Source organism: Pleurodeles waltl, chromosome 6 (assembly GCF_031143425.1).
Source record: "Pleurodeles waltl isolate 20211129_DDA chromosome 6, aPleWal1.hap1.20221129, whole genome shotgun sequence".
NCBI lineage: Eukaryota > Metazoa > Chordata > Amphibia > Caudata > Salamandridae > Pleurodeles > Pleurodeles waltl.
Window position 1 is genome coordinate 1,254,435,780 of NC_090445.1, and position 26,915 is coordinate 1,254,462,694.

The window sequence follows — 26,915 nt, forward strand, 5'->3', positions numbered from 1 at the left end:
TTTTCTTGGAAAAGTATGTTCACTGCAATAATGTAGACTGACTGGTGCCATAGCTCTTATCCCTCTACTCTCCCTCCCAAACTACAGCAATGGAACGCAGTACAGAGTCATCCGCATTATACGTTTGAATATTTTGCAAATATAACAAACTGTAAACTAAACCAAACTAAGAGGTTTAGAGAGAACTTATGAGAAGCTTGTGCCGCCCCTGCATCACGTTTAATGATGCAGCAGCAGTGCAAACTTCTCAGCCATAACTATGAGGCAAAACAGAGCAACTTTGCATGGCTTAGAAGGGCCTCATACATCTGGAGTAAGGCAAGGCAGCGCAAACAGCTGAATTGCCTTATTCTGTGCCAAGGAGGTGTTACATAGCTGTTTCGATGGGTTTTCCCACCCAACACCCATAGATTTAGATTCATGCCCAGATTTATGAGAGTCCGTAAACCTGGGGTGCGCCAAAACCTTATGCCACCCCAAGGGAGACACAACGGGGACAAAATACTTTATTTCTCTTTCTATGTGTGCTGCTCTCTGCAGCACACATAGAAAGAGGAAAAAGCCTCCCAGGATTGTTGCTTTTGCTCAGGAAGGTGACCCTGCTTGCACTAAAACAATCCTTCTGGCAACAAAGACACCCTTGCATCATGATGCAAGGGTGCCTGCATAGGCGATAGGCATCCAAAATGGTGCAAGAGCAGTTGGAAGGGACAGGAATGTGCTGTTTTGCATAGATACCGCTCATTCCTGCCCTTTCCCTTTGACACAGGCCAGTACACCAAGATGATTTGCTGCACAGCCCTGCACCAAATTCTCATAAATCTGGCTCTAATTGCCCAACCATGGAAGTACGGTGCCAAAGGGAAGCAATATTTATACATTTATGTCAGTATGCTATGACTCTCACTTTTGAGGCAGGCCAAACATATAGTGACCCTTATCCTAATTCCTGTGAGCCAAAGAGGTTAAATAAGGGCTCCTCCAGGCTGACAACAGCTAGAGTTGCATGACTTTGTGTGATCTTGCAGTTTTCCAATTCCTTGAGGGGAGTCCCACAACGTGTCACCATAAATCACCAGCCCTCTGTCGTCAATGTGTGGTATCTCTTGTAGTAATTGTGCCCAAGCATCTATGCAGACCCCGGACTCAGCTCTCTGGTAACCTCTCCATGCAGCACTATTCTCTCAAATCTGGCTCAGCTTGCCAGCTCCATATCTCAGTGCCTTTTGGGTTTCTTCACTCTGTCACCAATTGTCATCCATCTAAAATCTGTGCTAACTCCGCAAACATAGTTGTGGAGGCAGCGGCCTTTCTCCTGCTAAAGCTCTCCAGCAAGTATACACCCAGGTTCCCAGATAGAGACGTGTCAGTATTCACCCCGATGATCACCAGCACTCAGTTTCAGTGCATAGGCAGTGCAGGACAGAGCCAGACCATATGGCCTTCTCCTCCCCACACCTGGAGCATCTAGCCCTAGCATTTGGGAACATCAGGTTTACACACGGGTGTTATGTACACTTGAAGGAGGTAATAATAATGTATGAGCTGGAATCTCCTATTGGGTGACACTATGGGATGTGCTCTATTATCTTTGCCCAGTTGGAGCTACTGATAGGAGAGCTGAGGCCCAAGCCATGTTTCATGGAGTGGTTCCAGGTTGCTCTTCGACTGGTCCAGGAGTGCACAGTACAGCAATGAAATTGCATGCCACCGCTCATTCATCTTGCAGATCCGTTGAATACATGTTTGGCTGGGTGTTTGGCTGTTCCAACACGTCACAATCAGAGCATCCCTGCAGTGAGTGCAGTGTACAACAGAAAATGGGTCGATGGTACCCCATACTCTTCCGTGAGGACTGCGAAATCGGCTATTGGGCCATCCATATACAGGTCCTCCACCGCAGTGATTCCCAGATCCACCTAGTTGCACAATTTATTCCACATGCTCCAGTGCGGTAAGCCAAATAGAAATGTAAGCAGGAGTCCACAAGCGTAATGGTACCCATTTCCTTATTCACAGTAGTGCCCAGGCCCACCCATAATAGAGCGATATGAGCAGCATCCCTCTTAATGGTGGGGCCAGCAGCAGGTGCACCAGGGTGTTCGCAAGGGGGAGTCCATAGTGTCTCTGCGGCAAGTTCCCGAAAAAGGGTCCCACCGATGCCTCACTCACAGCAGCTATGCTGTTAAAAAATAAAGATCAAAATATGGGACCACCATTCCCTCCTCTGAAGTGGTGAATCTCAACTTCACAAGCAAGATATTTTTCCTACAGGGTCCGCAAATGAGCAGTAGGATCAAGGTATCAATATCCTGAAAAATGCTCCTGGTAATCAGAATCAGGAAGGCTGTGAAGAAATATACCAGCCAGGGGAGTATGATCATCTTTATCAGGGTCATCTTGCCTAGCACAGAAGCGTCTGATAAAATTTAGCACCTTGTTGCAGATAGGCAATTGTTGCAATGCTATTGCCATCTAACAGGAGATTCTCTGTCCGGTAAATATGGAACCTCTTGTGCTGGCATTTGACTGACTTCCACAGGGAGTTCCCTATAACTGCATGCTTATCTCCCCCCTCACAGGGTCTGTGACAGGATTCACACAGGACAATTTCCAAATGACACACAGACTTAACAGCACCACAAACTGTTCAAATGCTTTGAAAGCTACACACGTCTTCTGTCTCACCCGTCAGGTATAGTAACAACATCCACATACAGGGTGAGGTGGAGGGGGACATCATTAACTACAGGTCCCTGATATTGCACACCCTGCCAGAGACAATGGCGAGGGGTTCCAGCATGATTGCAAACAACAGCAAAGAGAGCAGGCAACCCTGCATGGTGCCTCTACCCACCACATAGCTGGTAGAGGTAATGCCGCCTGTTTTACTCTAGCTATTTGGTTTGCATACAACCACTTCGTCCATTTGAGTAAGATAATACTGAACCCCATGACTGCCATTGCGATGTATAAGTAGTCCCAGGAAAGGCAATCACATGCTTTTTAAATATTAATCACTAGAGCCAGGGCTGTTGGGGATGCAGTCTCTGAAGAGTGCAAAACCTGGATTAGGTGCCTAATGCAGTTGAAAAGAGTGACAGGATGAATCCCGATTACTCAGGGTGAATTATCTTCTGTGAGTAGGGTATTTGTCTATTGGCCAATATCTTGCTAAGTATATTGCACATTGAGAGGCATATTTATACTCCATTTGCGCCAAATTTGCATCATTTTTTAACACAAATTCAGCACAAAACTAACTCCATATTTATATCTTGACGTTAGACCCATCTAATGTCAACATTTTGGAGTTTGCACCATTTTTTAGATGCATGAACTTACCTTGCGTCAATGAGATGCAAGAAAGGCGTTTCTATCTAAAAATGGTGCTAACCCTGTAGCCCCATATTTATTCCCTATGCTACAATAACGCACGAGTGGGAGGAGGGGCTAAATAATGGTGCAAAGCTTGCTTTGCCATTATTTAAAACCTCGGTCAGATCAGGCGTTAAGGGGCCTGTGGACCCATTTTCATGGTTAAATACCATGGAATGGGTCCACAGGTGCCCTCCTCAAGCCCCAGCAACACCCCCACCCACACTACAGGGACACCGGAAGATGGGGGACCCCATCCCAGGTAAGTATAGGTAAGTAATTTTTTTATTTTTTATTCAAGTGCCATCGGGGGCTTAACTTGGGGGTCCCTGAATGGCACAGGGTGCAATGGCCATACCCTGTGCTGGCCATTGGGGTGGTGGGCATGACACCTGTCTTTTCTAAGACAGGAGTCATGTGGTATGGATAGTTTTGCGTCAGAAAATAATGCTAGGCTGGTTAGAGTCATCTTTTTTTACTCTAACCAGCCTAACATCATTTTTTGGGGCAAAATCTCCTTGTCCCATACCGCCAGCCCCACCCGACTAATGTAATTTTTTTTTTACGCTAGCCCACCCTTTGCACAGGCTTGCACCACTCCATAAATATGGTGCCCGGCTGGTGCTCAGGAATGGCACAAGCCAGTGCTTAACATTTTGGTGCAAAACTGCATTACTGCAGTTTTGCACCAAAAAGGTTAAACATGCCCCTGAGTGTGGGAGCTCCTCAGCCTCTACTGCCGCATTGAACAGCGTGGCCAATTGAGGAACCAGTTGGTTGGGGTAAGTTGCACAAAATTTAATAGGAAGCCTGTCTCTGCCCGGGGTCTTGCCCCTTGCCATTTCTTTGAGAGCTCCTCTAACTTCTTGTTCGGTGATGGCCTCTCTCAATGCAGCAATCTCTGGTAGCAAAAGGCACAGGAGCTGCATATTAGTTACATAATCATGGAGCTGCTGTGTACTACCCATTTATCTCTGAGCATACCGTTTTTTTAATATAATTTAAAATATATTGTTGCTCTCCAACTGTGAATGAACTTCACCCCCACTTTCATTCTTCATGCCAAAGACTGGTGAGCCCCAGCCATACCAACAGCTTGCCTGTCTTGTCCTGATTGTCATAAGATTTAGAGAGGTATATGCAGTAATCATATCCCTGCAGTCTCTCAACCAAGGTGAACAAATGCCTACATTTCTTTGCGCAGTCGAGCCACAATGGCTATAGTCCCCCCCACTGATTTTTCTAGGCCGTGCAACAAGTCTTCCTAAGAGGTCCACTTGTTGCTGCACTCTGCCCTCAGAAATTGTACTACACATTACCCCTGTAATACAAATTTAAAAGCCTCCATTCCACCAGTAGGGAGTAAACAGTACCCTCAGTCACAACAAAGTAGTTGTCAATACTCCCACCCATTGTATCATGGATGGCTGGATTTTTCAGGAGGCCAGTATTAAGTTTCCTATTTGGGATATGGTGTCTCTGTGTGTCACAGTTAACAGTCTCCAGCAAAACAGTGTGATCAGAGTGTGTTCTAGCCAGGTACTCCACCTCCACCACCTTTACATGTGACAATGCATTCTATAACAACTTGTCCAAGTGAACATGGAGTGCATGTACCTCTTAATAAAACAAACATTTGCATTTGTGGAGTTGGAGCTCTCACCACAAGACTTGCAAATCCCATCTCAATACATACTCTCTATTTTGTGGGGGAAGTGCTGGGCAGTGCAGGTGTGACCAATCAACAACCACATTCCCATGCAGTTAAAATCACCACTCATGATGAGGGGCTAATGGAGCACCCTCACTAGCAGCGGGGCTAAGCTGTCTAGGAAGGACATTGGTGTCACATTGGGAGCATACACATTAAGAAAAGCTACAAGCATCTCAACAAACTGCGCCCAAGTGGTATATACCGCCCCTCTTTGTCCACCACCCCCAAATGGGATTTGAAGGAAACCCCCAATTGGATCCAAATTAGGACCCCCCTTGTAATTGCAGAATATGTGGTGTAATTTACTTTGCCCCTCCATCTATTTTGTAGGGTCTGGTTAGCTGAACCCATCAAATGTGTCTCCTTCAGGAAGACCACCTGAGTTTGCCATTGTTTGAGATATGCCTGCACATTATAATGCTTGGACAGGGAGTTGAGGCCCCTCACATTCCATGTTAACATTTGCACAAGTATTGTCGGTTGGAACAGACACAATCACACCTCCCCCGTTCAGCCAGACCATGGCCTACGACCTGCTGCCAGTCTTCAACCCTACTTCCGACAATGGGCAACAACTGAACACAGCCGAATGTGGCTATAACTGAAACATTCCCAAAAACACCCACCCAGTACTGAGGAGAAAATCCTCCCTGTACAAAAACTAGTAGCACTGTTTATAGTAATGCACCATATGTCACCCCCCCCCCACTAGTCCAATGAGCAGTTACCTGTCCTCTGGGGCTCTCAAGAGGGGGTGCCGTAACACAATCAGTGCAGGTACCACTGTTTTGGTCACCTCGCTCACTAGCACCCCAGGACTCACCCTGTTACTCAGCCCCCACACAAAATTGCAAGAACCAGAACATTGTTCAGCCCAGTAAATACACCATCTAACTGCAAGGAGTACATGATTCATAATATCAGGTGCATGGCAAGCTCAATGTAGGAGGCTGGCCTGGTTTGTAGTGGGTACATATGGTACTTACACCTATACCATGTCCAGTTATCACTTATTAGTGAAATGTAGGCAGTGTTATAGCAGCTTAGGCTGTCTAGAGGTAGCTGCAGCAGAGCAGCTTAGGCAAAGCTCCTGCAATACCACTATAGTTACACAGTACTTATACACAATAAAAGACAATACTCAGTGTTACCAAAAATAAAGGTATTTTATTTTAGTGACGCAAGGCCAACAATATCCTAGAGAAAATACTCCTTCTGGAGGTAATTATTATTATACACAATAAATACACTAATAACCAATATAGGGTAAGTAAACAGCCATAGAATAGTGCAAACAGTAGAAAATACAATAGAATGCAATGGGCCTAGGGGCAACACAAACCCCAAAGAAAGTGGAATGTAAATCATGAAGGCAAGTGTAATGTGTAGAGGGGTGCTGGGAGTGTAAGAAAACACCAAAGGTAAGAAAGGCACCCCACCCCAGACCCCAGGAAAGTTGGAGTAAAGTACTGTAAGTTTTCTCAGGACACCCTACAAGTCGTGATAAGAGGTTTTGCAAGAACCAAGCAAGACTGCCATCAACAACAGGTAGATTCTTGGACCTGAAGACCGGTGAAGAGAGGAGACCAAGTCCAGAAGTCTCAGAAGCACTATTTCACTCAGGCTGCAGTGGCAGTCCCGAAGAAAGGTTTGTCTGAGCTCCTTGTGGATGGTAAAAGAAATGTTTCAGGCCATAAGGATCTTCTGGAACACCAATGCCCTGGGTACCTAGGTACCATATACTAGGGACTTATAAGGGGGGTCCAGTGTGCCAATTGGAATTGGAATATGGAGTCACTAAACTATAGTGACAAAAAGAGAGCATAAGCACTGGAGTTCTGGTTAGCAGAACTTCAGTGACACAGTTAAGCATACTGACAACACACACATAGGCCACAAACTATGAGCACTGCGGTCCTGGCTAGCAGGATCCCAGTGACACAGGCAAAACACACTGACAGATAGGGTTTTAAACTATGAGCACTTGGGTCCTGGCTAGCAGGATCCCAGTGAGACAGTAGAAACACACTGGCAAACACTCAAAAAGAGGCCAAAAGTGGGGGTAACCATCCTAGAAAGGGGCTACTTTCTCACTTATCCCTCACCGCCCACATGAAGGACAATAAGGCTAACCTTGGCCAGTTGAGACTTTATTGTCTAAGTGATGATAAGTGGAGTGTAGATCTGCAATAGAGTGGTTACTTCATTTATCAACCACTGCATGGTTACTTCCCTGTGGGGATGTAAATCACCCTGTTTGGAGATTTTTATCTAGCAAACAATGTAAGTGAAAATTCTCACCGGCTCTATTTGTAAGTTTTAAAGTTGGACAGTGGGATGGATCCACTGGGCCTATGTCAAGTAAGGGTTGCTGTCCTAAGGAAGAGAATGGCAGACAGAGATGCTGTCTCAGTAAAGCCATAGCTGGACAAAACGTTTGACCATATGGCTGAAAGAGAGAACAGGGTTGCTGTTTCTCTTGTGTTGGAGCAGGGCAGGGCTGCTCTCCTATAAACTCCACACTAGGACAGGGCTGCTGTCCTAAGTGTTCAGAGGTAGTGCAGGGTTGCTGTAATAACATTTATCTGGGGAGGCTGGAGGGTTGCTCCAAATTTTCTAAAATAGTGGAATTTTGCACATCTGTTTTAGTGGTTCCACAGAGAGGTACTTTTACCTCTGGGAGTCCAGCTGTGGTAGCTGAAGGCTCCTTTGGTACAGGTTCCACCCCAGGAGTAGTTTCTCCCACCACAGGAATGGTATCCTTAGTGGTAGGGTGGGGAAGGGATTCTTTGATACCCTTTTTACCTGTTGGTGGAGAGGGATCCTGAGATTTCAGGCCTTTTTCTCTCCTTTGCTTTTTCATTTCACCTGGAATGAGAGGAAGCAATTCTTCAGTGATACCCAGCATGGATGCATGATCCTAAACTCTACCTCAGTCCAACCTGAGGCCTCTAGGTCATTACCTGAGAGACAGTCTACAGGTAAGCTAGGTGATATCACAACCTGCTTTGGGCCAGTAACTCCCCCTCAACTAAGTTGCACTAAACCTAAGGGGAGAGACTGAGTGGGGTTATTGACATCAGTAACCTGGTACCTCTGTCCAAGGAGGCGTTGTGCAGGTGACACCAAGTTTTAAGTCACCAAAGTGATGCTGCACCTGTGTCCATATAGGCCTGGACCTCAACATCATTTATTACAATTGACTGCATGTACTTGTCCATGTTAAGGGGACAAGCAGCCAAGGTGCCCCGAGGTGTGACAGAAACTGTCTTGGGATTGTCTACCCCAGTTTCTGTGATGGACCGAAAAGTGAACCCAACTTACACCCTTTGTTTGACTATTGCCAGTAGTCCCACCACTATTACCTCTACTGCTAGGAGCACTAGAGCTTGATGTATTAGTGGTAGTAGGCTCAGGGGCTTTCCCTCGGCAGGATTTATCCCATGGCCTATGGCCTTTACCTATGCACACATAGCACCAGGGCTTTATATTGTGTGCAGAGTGAGAAGAAAAGGAAGATGATTTATCCCCACCCCTAGAGGAGAGTTTTGGACCTGAAGAGGGATCTTTGTGATTATTTTTATCCCCATGCTTGACCTGAGATTTTTCACCATCTTTCTTTTTATTGTCCTTGTCACCCCTGTATGAGCTTTTCTGCTCCCCCTTGTTCTGACCCATTTTTCTGCCTTCTTTCCCAATTCTTGGGGAGAGGTCAGATCTGAGTCCACATGATATTGGTGCAACAAATCAGACACACAATTGTTAAGAATAGGCTCTCTCAAAATCAGATTATATAAGCTTTCATAGTCAGTCATCTTACTGCTATTTAACCAACCTTCTAAGGCCTTCACTGAACAGTCTACAAAGTCTATCCAATCCTGTGAAGACTATTTTCTGCTTTCTCTTAACTTGATTCTATATAGTTCAGTGGTTAAGCCTAATCCATCCAAGAGTTTCTGAACAGGGTAGTTATCTGAGTCATCTTCTCTGACAATAAGGAGTCTGCCACTCCCTTTGCCAGTGAAAGACAGCCACAGGATAACAGCCCACTGTGCTTGAGGGACCCTCTGAACTTTACAGGCCCTCTCAAGTGCAGGAAACCACTTGTAAATGTCATCCCCATCCTTGTAAGGGGGGACAACATTATGCAGGTTTCTGGAATCAAATGTATGTTCTCTAACACTGGGGTTCCTGAAACTACTGCTGCTGCCACCATGGGGAACTAACCCCAAATCCTGCCTTTCCATTTTCACAGCCAGGGATTCCCTGTCTAAGGCCAACTGTTGCTGCTGTAGCCTCAGTGTGGCCTCTTTCAACCTCAGCTTTCTGAGTTCCCCATCGAGGGACTTATCCTTAGGGTTGGATGTGTGTGACACCTCTGAGACAGAAGTGACATGGGAATTAGCAGAGGAAGACCTTTCCCTAACTTGAGTGAATCTAGTGACCTGGCCTCTAGGTATGAAGGGTGCCCTACTTATGTGTGACCCCTTCCCACTACCAGCTAAACTAGGAGGTTTGTTCATGGAAAGATCTGTGGAAGGACCCTCCTCTGGATCTTCAGAATGGTCTCCTGAATCTACCTGGGTAGAATCTTCCTCTACCTCCCCCTCTGACTGTACCTGACCAGTAGAATGTTCCTGGTCATCTTGCAGGAGGAGATTCAAGGGAAAATCCTTGTTCTGGTTCTTCCCAATCCCTAAAATTATTTCTAAGCAGAGACCTCTCAAACTTTTGAAATTCAAGCTTTCATAAGCTGTCTTTACAACCCTGGTGGTAGCCTCTACAACAGACATAGTGAAAGAAAGAGGTTAGGGGGAAGAGTAAAAAGTTAGCAAACTATTTGGCCTAACTTTTTAGAGAAAAGAAGAACTTTTTAGAAAGTGAAAAATGACTGCTGGGTACTATTGTATATAGCTCTAAGTATTGGAGTACACTTTTCTTGTGAAAAGCACCAGTAACAAAGTGGTAAAGCAATTGCAAGTACTTATCCCACCGCAGCCACCAATGTAGGAGGCTGGCCTGGTTTGTAGTGGGTACCTAAGGTACTTACACCTTATACCAGGTCAAGTTATCCCTTATTAGTGAAATGTAGTCAGTGTTCTAGCAGCTTAGGCTGTCTAGAGGTAGCTGTAGCAGAGCAGCTTAGGCAAAATCAAGTAAGTAGACAGTCATAGAATAGTGCAAACAGTAGAAATTACAATAGAATACAATGGGCCTAGGGGCAACACAACCCATGTATTAAGAAAGTGGAATGCGAATCACGATTTCCCCCCAGGCAAGTGTAGTGTGTAGAGGGGTGTTGGAAGTGTAAGAAAACACCAAAGGTAAGTAATGTACCCCACCCCAGAGCCCAGGAAAGTAGGAGTCAAGTACTGCAAGTTTCCTCAGGACACACTACAAGTCGTGATAAGAGATTTTGCAAAAACAAAGCAAGACTACAATCATCAACCGGTGGATTCCTGGACCTGAAGACCTGTGAAGAGAGGAGGCCAAGTCTAGAAGTCGTAGAAGCGTCCAGGAAGGACAGGAGCCCCTGCCAACCTAGAAGATGGTGCAAAAATGGATTCTCCGGTAAGAGGAAAAGTACAGAAGAGAACCAAAGAAGATGGCTGCGGGTTCCTGCATGGCACAGGAGATGTCCCACTTTGATTTGTTGGATGCAGGCTGTTTGCGTTGCTGGATTTCGCCAACAAGCCTTGGTTCACGCAAGTACACGGTTTGCATCAAAATGGAGCTGCCTGGGGGTCTCAACTAAGACTGAGGAGACAGAGGAGGCTCTCAGCACTGTGGAGAGCCCACAGAAGACCAGGCAGCACCCACGGGAGTCCCAGGACATGGGGACAAAGAAGATGCAAAGTGCGGTCATCGCAGCATAACAAAGGCAGGTCCCATGCCGCCGGAGAACAACTCAGCGAGTTGTGCGTCACAGGATGGAGTGCTGGGGACCTGGGCTACACTGTGCACAACGGATTCTTGGAAGAAGTGCACAGAAGCCTAAGGAGTTGTAGAAGATGTGGTGCACAGGGGTACTGTCGCAGTACGGGGAGGCAAGCTCTTTCCTCGACAAATTTGGACAGCTGGACCTTAGGACAGTCTGGGTCACGTTGGTCCACCACCTGTGTTCCAGGGAGCATGTTCGTTGTCAGGAGAGGAGTCCCAGAATACTGGTCGTCGTCGCAGAAAGGTGCCTGCAGAAGCAGGGAAGTGACGCTGTCACTCCACGGGAGATTCCTTCGGTTCTTCTGGTGCAGGATGAAGACATGCAGGCCTCAGAGAGTGCACACCTTGGAAACAGTTGCAAAAGCTGGCTGGAGCCGAAGTTGCAGGTCACAGTAGTCGTCCTGGATACTTTGTTGCAGTTACAGCAGTTCCTGGAGCAGTATGCGGTTGATCCAACGGTCAGAAGCTGAAGCAGAGGATGCAGAGGATTCCTGTAGGAGTCTTGCAAACTGAGGGCCATATTTATACTTTTTGACGCAAAACTGCGCTAACGCAGTTTTGCGTCAAAAAAATGAGCGCCGGCTAACGCCATTCTGAAGCGCCATGCGGGCGCCGTATTTAATCAATGACGTTAGCCGGCGTTAGCCGCCGGTGCTGCCTGGTGTGCGTGAAAAAAAACGACGTACACCAGGCAGCGCCGGCGTAGGGGGATATGGAGCTTGGGCGCCAAAAAATGGGGCAAGTCAGGCTGAGGCAAATTTTTCGCCTCAACCCGATTTGCGCCATTTTTTTCGACTCCCAACCCCCATAGAAATGACTCCTGTCTTAGCAAAGACAGGAGTCATGCCCCCTTGCCCAATGGCCATGCCCAGGGGACTTCGGTCCCCTGGGCATGGTCATTGGGCATAGTGGCATGTAGGGGGGCACAAATCAGGCCCCCCTATGCCACAAAAAAAAAAATACCTACCTGAACTTACCTTAATGTCCCTGGGATGGGTCCCTCCAGCCTTGGGAGTCCTCCTGGGGTGGGCAAGGGTGACAGGGGGTGTCCCTGGGGGCATGGGAGGGCACCTCTGGGCTCCTTCAGAGCCCACAGGTACCTTAACGCCTGCCTTTTCCAGGCGCTAAAAAACTGCGCAAAAGCGGCCGTACATCATTTTTTTTGACCCGCCCACTCCCGGGCGTGAATTTTGCCCGGGAGTGTAAATACGGCGCACATGCCTCGGAGTCATTTTTTTAGACGGGAACGCCTACCTTGCATCTCATTAACGCAAAGTAGGTATCCACGCTAAAAAATGACGGAAACTCTATGGACTTTGGCGCTAGACGCGTCTAACGCCAAAGTATAAATATGGAGTTAGTTTTGCGTCAGAATTGCGTAAAAAGAAACTACGCAATTCCGGCGCAAACGGAGTATCAATTTGCCCCTGAATCTGAGGAAACACCCAGAGGAGAGACCCTAAATAGCCCCGAGAGGGGGATTGGCTAACTACCCAGGTATGCACCTATAAGGAGGGGTCTCTGACATCACCTGCTGCCACTGGCCACTCAGAGGTCTCCAGAGTGTTCCCACACCTTGGAATCCAAGATGGCTAACACCAGGGACACACTGGAGGACCTCTGGGCACCACCCCTGGGGTGGTGATAGACAGGGGAGTGGTCACTCCCCTTTCCTTTGTCCAGTTTCGCGCCAGAGCAGGTAGTGGGGGTCCCTGAACTGGTGTAGGCTGGCTTATGCAAGGAAGGCACCATCTGTGCCCTTCAAAGCATTTCCAGAGGCTCTGTGAGGCTACCCCTTTCAAGTCTGTAACACCTATTTCCAAAGGGAGAGGGGTAACACCCTCCTCCCAAAGGAAATGCATTGTTCTGCCTTCCTGGGATTAAGCTGCTCAGTCCCCAGGAGGGCAGAAACCTGTCTATGAGGTGACAGCAGCTGGGGCTGTGGTTGAAACCTCAGAGAGCTGGTTTGGCAGTACTGGGGGTCCAAGGTGGAGTCCCCAGGATGCCTGGGATTGCCCCCCCAATACCACATTTAGAATGGGGGACAATTCCATGATCCTAGACATTTCACATGGCCACATTTGGAGTTACCATTGTGAAGCTACATATAAGTATTGACATATATGTAGTGCATCGCATAATTGTATCCCTGCATTCACAAGGTCCAGGGAATTGGCCCTGGACAGCATGGGGACAACTTTGCTAGTGCAAGGGAGCCCTCACACTTAGCAACTTTGCACCTAGCCTTCAGTAAATGAAGGTTATACTTATAGGTGACTTATAAGTTTCTTAAGTGCAGTGAAAATGGCTGTGAAAGAGTGTGGGCACTATTTCACTTAGGCTGCAGTGGCAGTCCTGAAGAAAGGTTTGTCTGAGCTCCTTATGGGTGGCAAAAGAAATGCTACTGCCCGTACGGATGCCCTGGAACCCCAGTGCCCTGGGTACCTAGGCACCATAAACTAGGGACTTATAAGGGGGGGTTCAGTGTGCCAATTGGAATTGGAATATGGAGTCACTAAACTATTGTGACTAATTTGGTAAGTAGAGAGAGCATAAGCACTGGAGTTTTGGTTAGCAGAGCTTCAGTGACACAGTTAAGCATACCGACAACACACACATAGGCCACAAACTATGAGCACTGGGGTCCTAGCTAGCAGGATCCCAGTGATACGGGCACAACACGCTGACAAATGGGGTTTTAAACTATGAGCACTGGGGTTGTGGCTAGCAGGATCCCAGTGAGACAGTAAAAACACACTGAAAAACACTCACAAACAGGCCAACAGTGGGGGGGTAACCATGCTAGGAAGGGGCTACTTTCTCACACCCATACACTATATAATTTTGTCTGCAGTTGAGGGCATACCCTTGGGTAGCTGCTCACTGTACATGGAGTCTGTCACACTGCTACCCATCGACTCAAAGTTCTCCTGATCACCAGAAGTGCCATAAGTGTTGCAGATTCTAGCTGCAGCCAATACAGCCCTCATCCAATCCATGGACACGAGACAATGTGGGCTGACCACTTGGGCCCTCTTCACTTGACTCCACTTGCGTTAGCGTCCTGTCTGACTGGTCACAATTTCAGTGTCCACTGCTGTGCAAAACGGCATGTTGAACCAGTCCAAGACCTCCAAGGAACTGTCAAAGAAATGAGCCCTGGTTCCACCTGAACACGCAATCTGGTCTGGACAGCTGTGCATATGGATGGCCAAAGTATATTAGGCATCTCTTCACAGTCATGTAAGAGGCTCTTTGCTTTTTCAGTCTGGCCTTAGAGTCTGGGGATATGGAGACCTTGTAATTACCAACCAGAAATGGGCCCTTCTCCGAGGCTTGCTTCGGGAGATAATAACAATCTCTCTAATTGAGCAGATGGACCACCGCCAATTGTGGTAAACTCCCTTATTAAGGGGGGTGCGCTGGGACCTGGGCCTCTCCAAAGCATAGACTTTAGATGGGCCCTTGGGTGCCATCAGCTCTTGCAACCAGTCCTCTATGTAAGTCAGCATGGACAGGCCTTCAACAGTCTCAGGTAGCCTTGTGATGCATATATTGTTGCGACAAGCCCACCACTCCTTGTCTACAATGTGCAAATCCAAGGTCAGTACTCAAGAATCAATCTCCTTGTGCTGTTCATGGTCTATAGTAGTGGTCAGTGCGAGGGTGGTCGTCTCCTGCTTGATGTGGCAGACTGTCTTTTACTCTGAGGCGGCTGATATCAATTGATAGGCTGTCTATCTTATGCTCCAGAACATCTCCTGTGGACCTGAAAGCAGCTGCGTTTGCATCCAGTTCGTCCCCTGATGATTGGACACCCTCCAGCACCTGTTGATCACTAGCCAAGAGAGGGGTGACCTATGTTAGGGCAGCAGTGCCCTGTGATCTCTCACACACTCTCTGGTTTATCATTGATCCTCACTTAGGATCACTGACCTCTGATAAATTATGTGGAAAGGAAATTTCTCTTAACAAATTGTATCCGTTTCTCTAAGGTATTTTTTACTAGTACATTATGATAAATTATATTATTCCACAAATCCTCAAGCTGTAGTGATAGACTCTGTCCAATACAGAACCAAATCAAGCCTTGCAAAAGCCACACAGTTAAATATAACTGTGTTATGCCCAACCTGCATCATGCCCCATTAAGATGCAGAGCAATTTCTCTAAATCAAGTGAACAAATACATGCTAATTGCTTATAGTGCCTCTGCACTAAGGGACAAAAACCCAAAATAGGGTACTGATTTGCCATCTCAAGCCTGCACTTTTGTACTCTTATGTGCAAAAGCTGAGGCCTGAGTTGTTGTGGCATAGCCACTACAGACCTCCTGAGGTAGCCATCGTTTATCTCAGATAGAAACCTTGTGGAATTCAAAATCAATACCCTTGGTAGTAGGTAATTAAGAAGGTTGGGTCACCCTGAAGAGGACTGGATGCAAAACAATGTACTCCTTTTAACTTTAATTCCTCCCAAATGATCCAGCCTCGTGTCATTCTTGATGGCGTCAATGGCTGAAGGTCCATTCAACAGATCGATGCAGTCAGTGACACTTCACTATGCATTTCCTGAGAAAGACTGCCCTGTAAAGGCCTAAGTTGTAATTTGATTCCACAAAATATGAGATATACTCATGGCCTCTCTCTCTAGAAATTCAGAGACAACACCTGAAGCAGGTGTTTAGGCTGCTTGGACTTTCAGAATTATCCTACTGCGCCTTCAACAGCATGTGAAAGTAATGATCGGTCAGGAAGGTACATCAGGCTTCTGGCAAGGGTACTTGATTAAACGGGAACAGATAAAGAGCAAGAGTCATTTACTGATTAGATATTATTTATTAAATACACAGAATTGTGCTGATGGACAGTGATGATACATGGCAAACAACAAGACATACACTGTGTACACCCAGATCATATATACAATCTGGACACCACCTCCTAACCCTTACATTTATTTCACATACAACTGAACATGCTAGTATTTTCTGTGTGAAATTCCCATTTCATGGATCTTGAATAACCTACTCTCTTGTTGACATTAGGCCACTTTCCAAGACATTTTAGCCAGCTTGGGTTCCAGTGACTTTTATGAGAAACTGCCGAGATCTGGTAAGATACCATTCCTTTCCAACTTACATGAACAAGCGTAAATAAAGTCCATCCCATCTACGGCCTGTGCAGCATAGCAGTGGCCTCGTTGCTTATAGCGGAATACAGCATCAGTGTGCAGGAAACTGCAAAAATAGGCAATTACAGCAATCCGAGAAACTGGGACAAGGAAAAGAGAACTAAAGAGACTGCATGAGAAGTGAACAATCAGAAGAGCTATTGCAGCAATATCGGTTTTATCAGGGAGTAGCATATGGGTTTTTTCTAAAAATGAGAACCCAAACTTAAAAACGGACAAAGGTTTACTGCAGACTAGAAAACATGGGTAAACAGGCCACTGCTTTCTGTGCGTTACAATTTAACAGACGAACTTGCAAAATGACAAAACTATTTTTGCAGTGCCAAAACATGCAATTTTGGAAAATCACAGACTTTGCGACCACAAACGCATCCGCCACAACTACTTTTTTACATAAATGACATGGCAGCCCTACCACCCTAACTTTCCTGGACTGATTTATTTTTCACCTTGATTCAATGAAACTGCGGAAGTACAAAATATCACAAGATCAGAGGTCCCTCTTATCAGACTGGATTAGATCGCTCAGCGAGTGTATAATGAAGGTCTTGAAACAGGACTTCAACCTCGCCTTCCACTTGGTCCCTTTGCTCTTGAGGCAGACGTCATCACTCGACAAATGCTGACCCCAGCTTTGAGAAGTAAATGCTGTATGACCCACACCTGTTTATGGCCATATTCTATGTTCTCTGCATTGTGGAGCTGCTGGTGCGGCAGGATATTATTATTAATCACTTATGTGAATACCTACTGGCACCTGTTGAGCACACGCATGTAGGCTCTGTTACACTTAAGCCAGGGTATTTGCAGTATTCATATGCCATTTCCTGTTACTTCATACTTTGCATTATGGAACATAATCTCTCTGTGCATAAGTCTTCACACACTGCTGGCTTCCTCAGTAATTTCTAAATGATGATGCATGTTCTAGAGAAATCGCTGATCCCATTCAGTGCTCACCAAAAAGCTCAAATTACATGGTGGGGTGCAAACGGATGGTTGTGGTACTCCAACGATTTGCCAGATTTATCATCTCTGCGTTGGGGCAAAATCACCAAAAGTGACACAAATCGGTTCTGATGTGTTGTATACTTTCCACTTTTGAGTAAAGGGAAATGTCACGTGTGGCCTATGCAACCACACATGAATTTCGACACCAAAGCCCTACCTTCTAAAAAATATAGACCTGGCTTTGTGCCAAAAATTTATTCCTCCTTGCAGCAGGAGAAATGTTTGAGAAAAGTTTTATTTTTTTAAAACCTTTCTAAATTTGCATGTATGCTTAATACACAACACAAACAAAGTTATAAAAACTATGACACCATATCTAAGCATACTATTTTGTACCTGAAGGGTACCCTTCTAGTACAAAATCTGTGCTAGACATCAAAGCGCCCACTCTTGTACTATTGTGCAAGAGTTTTTGCATTGTGCAAGGAAACCTAGAGTGTACCAGGACAGATGGTGATAGTAGAAGAACTATGGGGGTCATTTTGACCCCGGCGGTAAAATGACGGAAGCACCGCCAACAGGCTGGCGGTGCTTCCTGGCCTATTACGACTGCAGCGGTAGCGCCGCGGTCGCACCGCCGGGGCCGGCGGTTTACCGCCGTTTTAGCCCCGGCGTGGGATTATGACACCCCTACCGCCAGCCTGTTTCTGGCGGTTTGCACCGCCAGGAAGAGGTTGGCGGTAAGAGGTGTCCTGGGGGCCCCTGCACTGCCCATGCCACTGGCATGGGCAGTGCAGGGGCCCCCTAACAGGGCCCCGGCCAGCTTTTCACTGTCTGCATAGCAGACAGTGAAAAGCGCGACGGGTGCAACTGCACCCGTCGCACGGCCGCAACACCGCCGGCTCCATTAGGAGCCGGCTCCTATGTTGCGGCCTCATTCCCGCCGGCCCAGCGGGAATGTCGTGATGGGGGCTGCGGGAGTGCGGCCGCACAGCGGTTACCACGCCGCCCGCCAATGTCTTAATGACCCCCAATATCTTAGTAGATACAGCACTTTCCTGCTGTCCCCCCTTTCAGGCAACACTGCAACGTGGACTGCATTGCGTGAAAAAAAGTAAATCTGAGGCAGTGCATAGAGTGTTTCTCTAAATAGATCACCTGCCACAGCGAAAGATGAATTGAACTAAATAGATGCAGCTTTATGTGATCTGAATTCTTGTTCAGCTAAATGTCTGGCTTCCTCATGTGACATCAGATCTTTAGTCAATTGATTTCCAATGTGTGCAGTGCAACGTCTGCTGTCTTGTTTGTAAGTCACTAAGCGCTAAATCTATGCTTTACATAAAAGTGCGGGTTGATGCTGCATCTTTAGCAATTCTATTGTGAATAGCGCCTGCATGGTTGAAGGTGCTTCGTTGTGTGGTTTTCATTGCTCGGTTTGTGTTTTTTAGTTCTAAGATCATGCATCCTCATTGAGTTTCTATGCCCTTACTGGTTAATCTACCTGTTATTAGTTTTTGTTATAGTCAGGACTAAAACTGTAAACTAGGTTAGGACACAAATACAATTTTGGGGCTATTCTCTCTTCTTTTTCTATGTTGCACAGATCTCATTTTTAGGAGGTTATGTTGCTCAGTAGAAAAAGCTGCCTTCCCGAGTAAGCATTGTCCAGTAATTGAAACGGTAATCCTGAAGATCAAAGCCCCTTTTGTAGCTGCTCTATCTACATCTGTTTTTCGCCACCTTTTATTTGATAGCACAGAATTAGTATCACAGTCATTTTGTGGGATGCATAATCACTTTTAATAGGCCTATGTGATATTTTCATTAAACCTGCATACTCTAGGGTAATTTTGGTAACTTTGCATTACTCTTGTTATGTGAAATTCCTACAATTCCGTTATTGCGACATGTGCTTAATTATGCATTGTATGGGAATAATGCGATCAAAATAAATAATAGGTTGTTGTTCAACAGTGCCTTCATTTTTTTCACACAATTTTTTTAGCCTGAATGGCATTTATCCATCCAACGAGGATTCTAAGACACATTTCAAACTATTTACGTTTTTTTTTTTTTTAAATGTCACATAATTATGCGAAAGCAAATTATGTGAATTTTGTACACTCTACTTTTTTCTGTCAATCAATCAATCAATCAATCACTGCATTTGTAAAGCGCGCTACATACCCGCGAGGGTCTCAAGGCGCTGGGGAGGGGGGGCTGCTACTGGTCGAAGAGCCAGGTCTTGAGGAGTCTTCTGAAGGCCAGCAGGTCCTGGGTCTGTCGTAGAATGGTGGGGAGAGTGTTCCAGGTCTTGGCGGCTAGGTAGGAGAAGGATCTGCCGCCGCCGGTGATTTTTCGGATGCGGGGGACTGTGGCGAGGGCGAGGTTGGCTGAGCGGAGGCTTCGGTGGGGGTGTAGAAGCTGAGTCGGTTGTTAAGGTAGGTGGGTCCGGTGTTGTGCAGTGCTTTGTGTGCGTGAATAAGGAGCTTGAAGGTGATCCTTTTGTTGACGGGGAGCCAGTGCAGGCCTCTCAGGTGGAGTGTGATGTGGCTGCGGCGGGGGACATCGAGGATGAGTCGGGCCGAGGCGTTCTGGATGCGTTGGAGTCGTCTCAGGAGCTTATTTGTAATTCTTGAGTAGAGGGCGTTCCCGTAGTCGAGTATGTTGGTGATGAGGGCCTGGGTAACGTTTTTTCTCGTGTCAAGGGGTATCCATTTGAAGATCCTGCGGAGCATACGGAGGGTGTTGAAGCAGGACGCGGAGACGGTGTTTACTTGCCTGCTCATGGAGAGAGTGGAGCCGAGGATGACCCCCAGGTTGCGTGCGTGGTCCGTGGGTTCCGGGGCTGTGCCTAGTGACGTGGGCCACCAAGAGTCGTCCCAGGCTCATGGGGTGGGTCCGAGAATGAGGACCTCCGTCTTGTCTGAGTTCAGCTTCAGTCTGCTGTCCTTCATCCAGTCGGCTACGGCCTTCATTCCTCGTTGGAGGTTAGCTTTGGCGGTGTGGGGATCTTCGGTGAGGGATATGATCAGCTGGGTGTCGTTGGAGTAGGAGATGATGTTGAGGTTGTGTTGTCGTGCGACATGGGCGAGGGGGGCCCACTCTCTTGCTTCTTAAAATGAATACATTGTAATTTATGGTACTAGAAAAATATGCTAACAAGCAAGAATCAGGGCTAGGTTATGTAACACTGGCATCACAACAAAATATGAATTATAGTACAATAAGCGAATAAATGAAATAATCCCACAATCAGATTCTCAATGCACAGAACTGGATACACTCAACTTTGTTTTAATTCATTTAAATTGCAATAAAACCATGTCATGCTGCCCTAATTTTGATCAGGAAAAGGACACATTCTAGTCCTTGTTGCATTCACTCAAAAATACTTCAGAAAACAAATTAATGGTTAATGATGATGATGACGATGATGAGAATACTTGTTTAGTTCAGTTTAGTTTAACAGATTTTTACAGCGCATGGCTACCCGGAGGCTTCCCAGCGCTGAAGGTAGACTACCAAACTCAGAAATGCCTATACTGTGAATAGAAATGTCTTCAGTTTTTTATGAAAGAACGATTCTGACTTATCTTGTTGGAGTTCCAAGGGGAGTTAGTTCCAAAGATATGCTGCTTTAACTGAAAAAGAACTACCTCCCCGTGTTACTTTCCTAAACTGAGGTATGTTGATCAGCGAGGCGGGAGAGGATCTAAGTGCCCTCTGAGGGGTATAAGGTGTTATACTTTGCCTGAGAAACAGTGGACCTTATTGTGGAGGGCTTTATGTGTCATGCAGATAGGCTTAAAATTGATACGTTGTTGTATGGGAAGCCAATGAAGTGAAATCAGAGAAGGTTTGGCAGACAAGTGTCCGGGTGTGTTCATAAGCAATTGTGCAACGGCGTTTTACACCACCTGTAGTCTCTTTCATATGTAGCGAGGGGAGGTAAGGAAAAGAGAGTCACCATAGTCTAAGCAATACAGTATCAGGGCCTGAAGGGTGAGTCTTCTGGCTGAAAAAGGGAGGACTTTAAGAATTTTCCTAATGGTTCTTAGTAGACCAAAACAAGTAGCGGCCAACTTTTAAAATTGGCAGTCCATCGTGAGACAGGAATCTAACCAAAATCCTAAGCTTTTTATGTTTTCTTTGGGCAAAGGAAGGTCTTTAAGACGTTCTGATATCAGGACTGGAAACTTAAGAGGAGCATGATTTCCAACTATCATTACTTTCGATTTTTTATCATTAAGTTTAAGTTTAGTGTGAGACATCCATCTAGCTACATCCGCGAGAAAGGAGGATAGATTGGTTTGAACAATGTTACTGGTGCTGCAAAAGAAACTACCAGCTGGGTATCGTCAGCATATGATACCAAGGAGAGGCAGTGAGGTTCAACAATTTTGGCTAGGGGGGACATATAGAGATTAAAAAGAGTGGGGCTCAGCGAGGAACCCTGAGGGACCCCGCATGTGATGGAGTATGTGCTAGAAAAGAAAGAGCAATCAAGGACTTGGAAAGTTCTATCTTTCAGGAAGGGGGAAACCCACTTTAATGTGGTGCCTTCAATTTGTTGTAAAGCACACGAATCCCCAGGGGCGCCTTGGCACTGAGAGTGCACAATGAAAGGAGGTACCCACTATTTCCTGAAAAGGTGCTTCCGATCTGCTTAGAAAGCAAGCCAATGATTGTTCTAGCCCAGACCTATAGGTTAAGCATCAGTCTCAATAAGGGGGTATCCGTATAATCAGCTGTCAGTAGTTGGGATGCAAATCAGTGACAAAAATGGAGCAGTTATATGAAGAACCCGCTTCAAACTTTAAAGATCTTTTGTTTTCATATTTTACTACAGAGGGTGAGCGTCAACTATAATTAATTCTACCCACAATATGCAATAGATCTTTCTAAATATGGTTGAATTTTGTCTCCAGGTCAATTGCTTTCTCTCTGTGTATATTAAGATGAGACTTGGATTCAAAAAATGCAAATTCAATGGCAGTAAAAAGTCATATTTAAACACCCACTTGTGGAAATAGTGCACCATATAATTAATGAAGAACTGTGGTGAACAAACAGCTTAGAATAGATAAAAGGGTGAAGATAATTCTTAAAATTATTCAAGAAAATAACAGTAAATGCTTAACTAGACTAAAAAAAGCAGTAAATGTCCTTTAATGACACACTGTAAAATGTAAAACAGTTAGAAATTAATTGCTTTGGAGTCTTACACTAGCCATCAACACATGCTGATTGCAGTCGGATATAAGGACAATAAAGAAGACCCTTGCTTCCCAGTTACATCACGTCCAAAACCACAAATCACGTAAGCAAATTAATACATGGGGCACACAGAATATGACTAAAGGTGTATGAGATGGTTTTCGAAAAAAATCATCTGATATATATGTTATGTCCTACAATTCATGTGCAAATATGTCATCTTTGCAGGTGTTGGGTGTTCTATTATGAACTTAAACGGGGGATACCTTTCTTGATAATAGTAGACACAACATCTTTTGTCAGACACACCCTTTACTACGTTTGTGGATCTAGTATTGTATGTTTTGAGAGGCATCAAAAGCACAGATGTTAAGGAGCTACTCCAGTTTGACTGTAAATAATTCTCATAAATATTTCCAATGTCCATCTCAAAATTTGGACAAACCTCTTATATAGCTGGCTGTCTCAACGACAAGCCTTTAAAAATATTGAAAGAGGGAGTGAAAGGAGCAGCAAAATAAATACTTATGGACCATGTATTTTTGTACTGCAACACACGTTTGATTATGTTAGTTATAATTTAAAACTTGCTAGGATTTAGAAATTTTTAAGACTACAAATACACCCCTTTAAAATAAAACTAATGAAACATAGTCGTACATTAACGCAAAGAGTGCTTGGATGATCACTCAGTGAAAATACAATGACCAAACACAGAACCTCACACTCTGCTCAAATAAACCAAATCAGAATTAAAATGAGATTAAACAGCAAATAATGAAAATTACATTCCTGCAGCACTTGACAGTGGTTTGAATACCAAATTTTGCAAGCGTACCTGAAAAGATACATAAAACAGAAAAAAACACAATCTGCAACAAGGTCCTGGAGAAAGCCCCACAATAAAAGTATGTGGGTGAGTTTCCCACAGCTCATTGACTGCTTAGGAGCATAAATAGCCATAAATTTGCTATAGTGCATCATAATCATTCCCATTGCACATTAAAATGTAAATAGAAAGCAACCAAATTGTGATCATGTGGGTTGCCCCAACACCAATAGAGCCTAAAGCAGCAAATACTGATATAAATAGACCAATACAAGTATGGGGTATAAGTAGCTGCTCAGCCAAAAGGGAAGGTTATGGAATATCTAGAGAAGTGATCAGAGGCTCATAGTACCAACTATGATAAGTGAAAAAGAGTTTTTGCAAAGAACGTTTAAGCCAACTTAAACAGGCAGCAAATTAAAGTGGAATCCTCTGAAAAGGATGCCACCTTACACAATTTGAAGCATGTAGGAGGTGTTGTAGCTGACCTTGTGCACTTATTCAAACTGTTGTCCTAAACAGAAAGAGATTAATTCCTATCATTACATGTATGGTACCCACACTCACCTGTACAGAGTTTTCTCGACGGTTACTAGAAAGGTCACCTGGGTTGTCCCTGGCAATAGCAGTCAAGGTGTAGTGATCTTTCTTCTCTCTATCCAAAACTGACAGAATGTAAACATCCCCCTGAGTTAAAAAGAAAGGAAGATTACCATTTCTAAAATTTAAGTTACATTTGTGCCACAGTTGTCCCATTCACCTTGTTGCCCCTCTCTGCTTCTCCAAAGGCACATTTCCACCACCAACAACTGTATAGCAAGAGGAAACACAATAACTTGTTCAGGGTACTCAGTTATGTTCAAATGCAATGCTTTAATCGTGTCATCTAATTTGTTATTCCAGCATTTTATACTGCTTGTATAGTACTGGTACTCAACAATGAATATCAAAGTGGCTAAATGTGCTTTTTCCACACAAAAAAAGAACAGTTATGAGAATGGTTATTTTATTTCCTGCCCATCCTTCGTTTCTGTCCATGTTTTACTATCCATAGTCATGCTTCATATGTTCCCAGCAAACAGTATTAAAAAAAGAAATGATTGTAAGGACAGTAGCTATCCTTAAAAAGTCTCACAATTTAACGTTTATATTTTCTCAGGGCTTGATTATGTACTCATCCTTAATTTCATACTTGCCCCTTAATTCTAAATGTAAAATATGTGTACCTTTGCTACACGATAACAGTAATAAAGTATCAATGGCTCCCTGCGTTATCACTCTAGGTTCATTGGCCTTTAATCACAATGCTTCTAGATCAATGTCCTCCTGCTTTTATAGTTCTATACGGCATCCCCTATAGTCAGCCATTTCTCCCCAAGTCTTCATTATGTAGATAAAGATGCTGGAATTCGAGATGGAAAAGTCAATATCCACCAGTATGTAAATGTATTGCCTAGGACGATGACAAATCTAGTGAATGCATAAGAATGACTGTTTAAGCAGAAGTAATGCTGATTCACTACTTAGTGGTACCATATCATATAGTCTAGACAGTATTGACATTATTTTTGTTGGCTGATTTGAAATTTAATTTACTTTGGATTTGTCCACTGCTTACCTTCTAATATGAGAGGAGTAGTGTGTGTTTTTGTTCAGGGTCTGATGTTATTATCATGTTAAAATGTGTGAGTTAATGCTGAGCTGAGGGGCTGTTTAATTTCATAAAATATCTACTTGTTCATGGGACAGGATGCTTCTTAAATCTACTTGTCCCTTTTGGTGCCATGTAGTGCGACAACAGATTATGGAAGCAATCTCTTCATGTAAGAGCTCTAATTGACTCTCTGATTATGCTCAGGCTAATATCATAGTAGGGCTTGAATGCAGAGCAGTTTTAAGCCCAACTACATCAATTTCCTTATTGTGCCTCAGTTCCACAGATCTAAATTCTGGGGTTGGAGGAAGCAGTAAGCAATAGTTCCAGGGCTGGAATGCTTTTGAGTCTCTGCAAACCTACTAACCTGTAGGTTTTAAGGATTTTTACCAGCTTGTCTCTAATCTTTTCCCATACTAATAAAGCCTGGAAGTTACTCCTGACAAGAGTAGAAGCAAAAGTTCTTCCAGGGTTGGGAAAAATGTGATTGGAGGGAACGTGGATTTGTAAATGCTCAATAGATTTTCAGAAAACCAAAAGACTGACAACTCGGATCGTTGTACATAGCCTCATATTGGTAAACATTTCAGACGTGTGTACACTTTTCTTTTTACTGGAACCACTGCCAGTAGTGCAGTGTGATCTTACAATGTTTATTTAGAGCACACAATGTAATAATAAAGGCTTTGCATTACTGAACCAGAAATACAAGTTTGAACAGCATGGATGTGACGAGGGATACAAGATGAAGATTGTATCATAAAGAACGTCTGCCACAAGCAAGAAAAACGAGATTAAGGAGTTTTGGGAGGGAACCTTGTTAATGCATTCACTACAAGTATTCACCAAAGTATCACTTTACCTTTTTACCAAAGTTTTGATTAACTAAAATCTGCACAAAGTACATGGTAATATTGGGCAGTAACTGAAACTGAAAAATCCTAAAGGAAAGAAAAAGCAAAGATAGCCCCTAGGGGTCATCCCTACATCTCATGTACTTTGTGTACAGTAATTTGCATGAGACCTGTTAATGTGCATGTCAGTTACCATCCATTTCATGGCTGTTATGCTACGTTTGTTTGTTTTTTCTGTTATGTTTTTTCCAACTCTGATAGTGGGTCCTTTGTCTCAGCCTTGAAGTTTGACACTTTTTGCCACACCCTTTTGTAGGGTTCATCTCTTCAATGCTGCTGCTCTGTGGATATCATGTGTGCTTCATACATAGCCTGTGTTGAAGTAAACTCTTATATTGTCTTCAGTGGTTTCATACAACCTCATACATAGTTCACATATGTCATGTGACCATAGCTGAAAGTGTATGCCCTATGCTTCTCCATATTCTCTGCCTTGTCCTTGCACATTTTCTAGTGCACTTGGTGTTGAATTGAGTGCCACACTTTTGATAGACCGTATATTTTAACTCTGCTCCTCGTGTCACAAATGTAGAAAAGAGAAAACCTAAGGCAGAAAGCTGCACTGACACATTTTAAATGTGGCCCTTGCTTGTGTTTAAAACTCAGCATTGGTGCATTTCAAATCTAATCACATGCTAAAAAGATACAAGTTTTGTTACAATGTAATTTAGACTCTAGACTAACAGGGTCATTCAGACCCCGGCGGGCGGCGGGAGCCGCCCACCTGGAGGGAACCGCCATATGGCCGCTCCGCGGTCAAAAGACCGCGGAGGCCATTCTGGCTTTCCCGCTGGGCTGGCGGGCGACCACCAGAAGGCCGCCCGCCAGCCCAGCGGGAAACCACTTCCCACGAGGAAGCCGGCTCCGAATGGAGCCGGCGGAGTGGGAAGGTGCGACGGGTGCAGTTGCACCCGTCGCGAATTCCAGTGTCTGCTGAGCAGACACTGGAATTCAAAGTGGGGCCCTCTTATGGGGGCCCCTGCAGTGCCCATGCCATTGGCATGGGCACTGCAGGGGCCCCCAGGGGCCCCACGACACCCCTCACCGCCATCCTGTTCCTGGCGGTCGGAACCGCCAGGAACAGGATGGCGGTGAGGGGGTCGGAATCCCCCATGGCGG

General features: G+C 45.0%; 1 protein-coding gene across 1 annotated transcript in view; it reads right to left on the bottom strand.

Annotated features, from left to right (window-relative positions):
- Window positions 1–26,915, bottom strand: part of LOC138300789 (cadherin-23-like) — an 834,147-nt gene that overhangs the window by 237,284 nt on the left and 569,948 nt on the right. Inside the window, exon 20 of the mRNA XM_069240562.1 lies at window positions 23,796–23,915. Within this exon, the coding sequence (XP_069096663.1) occupies window positions 23,796–23,915 (120 nt within the window). The remainder of the gene's footprint in view (window positions 1–23,795; window positions 23,916–26,915) is intronic.